Consider the following 264-nt stretch of genomic DNA (forward strand, 5'->3'; position numbering starts at 1 on the left):
GGTTGCCCCTGCCCCGCGGGGCGGGAGCGGGAGCGGGGCGGCTGCGACGGGATCCTCCGCGATGTGTCCGGTGCCCACAGCTGCAACGAGCTGCAGTACTCGCAGTACGCCGCCTCCTGCGACAACGTCCAGATCCAGGAGCTGCAGAGCGACAGCTACTGCCTGAAGCTGACCGACATGAAAGGCTTCTTCCAGCCCTGCTACGGCCTCCTGGACCCCTTGCCCTTTTACGAGTCCTGCTTTCTGGATGGCTGCTCACACACC

The 264-nt window shown here is 65.5% G+C and overlaps 1 protein-coding gene across 1 annotated transcript in view; it reads left to right on the plus strand.

Annotated features, from left to right (window-relative positions):
- TECTA (tectorin alpha) overlaps positions 1 to 264 on the plus strand; it is a gene marked incomplete at its 3' end in the record, with an annotated part of 21,387 nt that overhangs the window by 17,867 nt on the left and 3,256 nt on the right. The window contains 2 exon segments of the mRNA XM_010021113.1: positions 28 to 260; positions 262 to 264. The exon segment at positions 262 to 264 is cut by the window's right edge and continues 86 nt beyond it. Of these exon segments, the coding sequence (XP_010019415.1) occupies positions 28 to 260; positions 262 to 264 (236 nt within the window).

This window comes from Nestor notabilis, unplaced genomic scaffold (assembly GCF_000696875.1).
Source record: "Nestor notabilis isolate BGI_N333 unplaced genomic scaffold, ASM69687v1 scaffold26228, whole genome shotgun sequence".
NCBI classification, from domain to species: Eukaryota; Metazoa; Chordata; class Aves; order Psittaciformes; family Psittacidae; genus Nestor; species Nestor notabilis.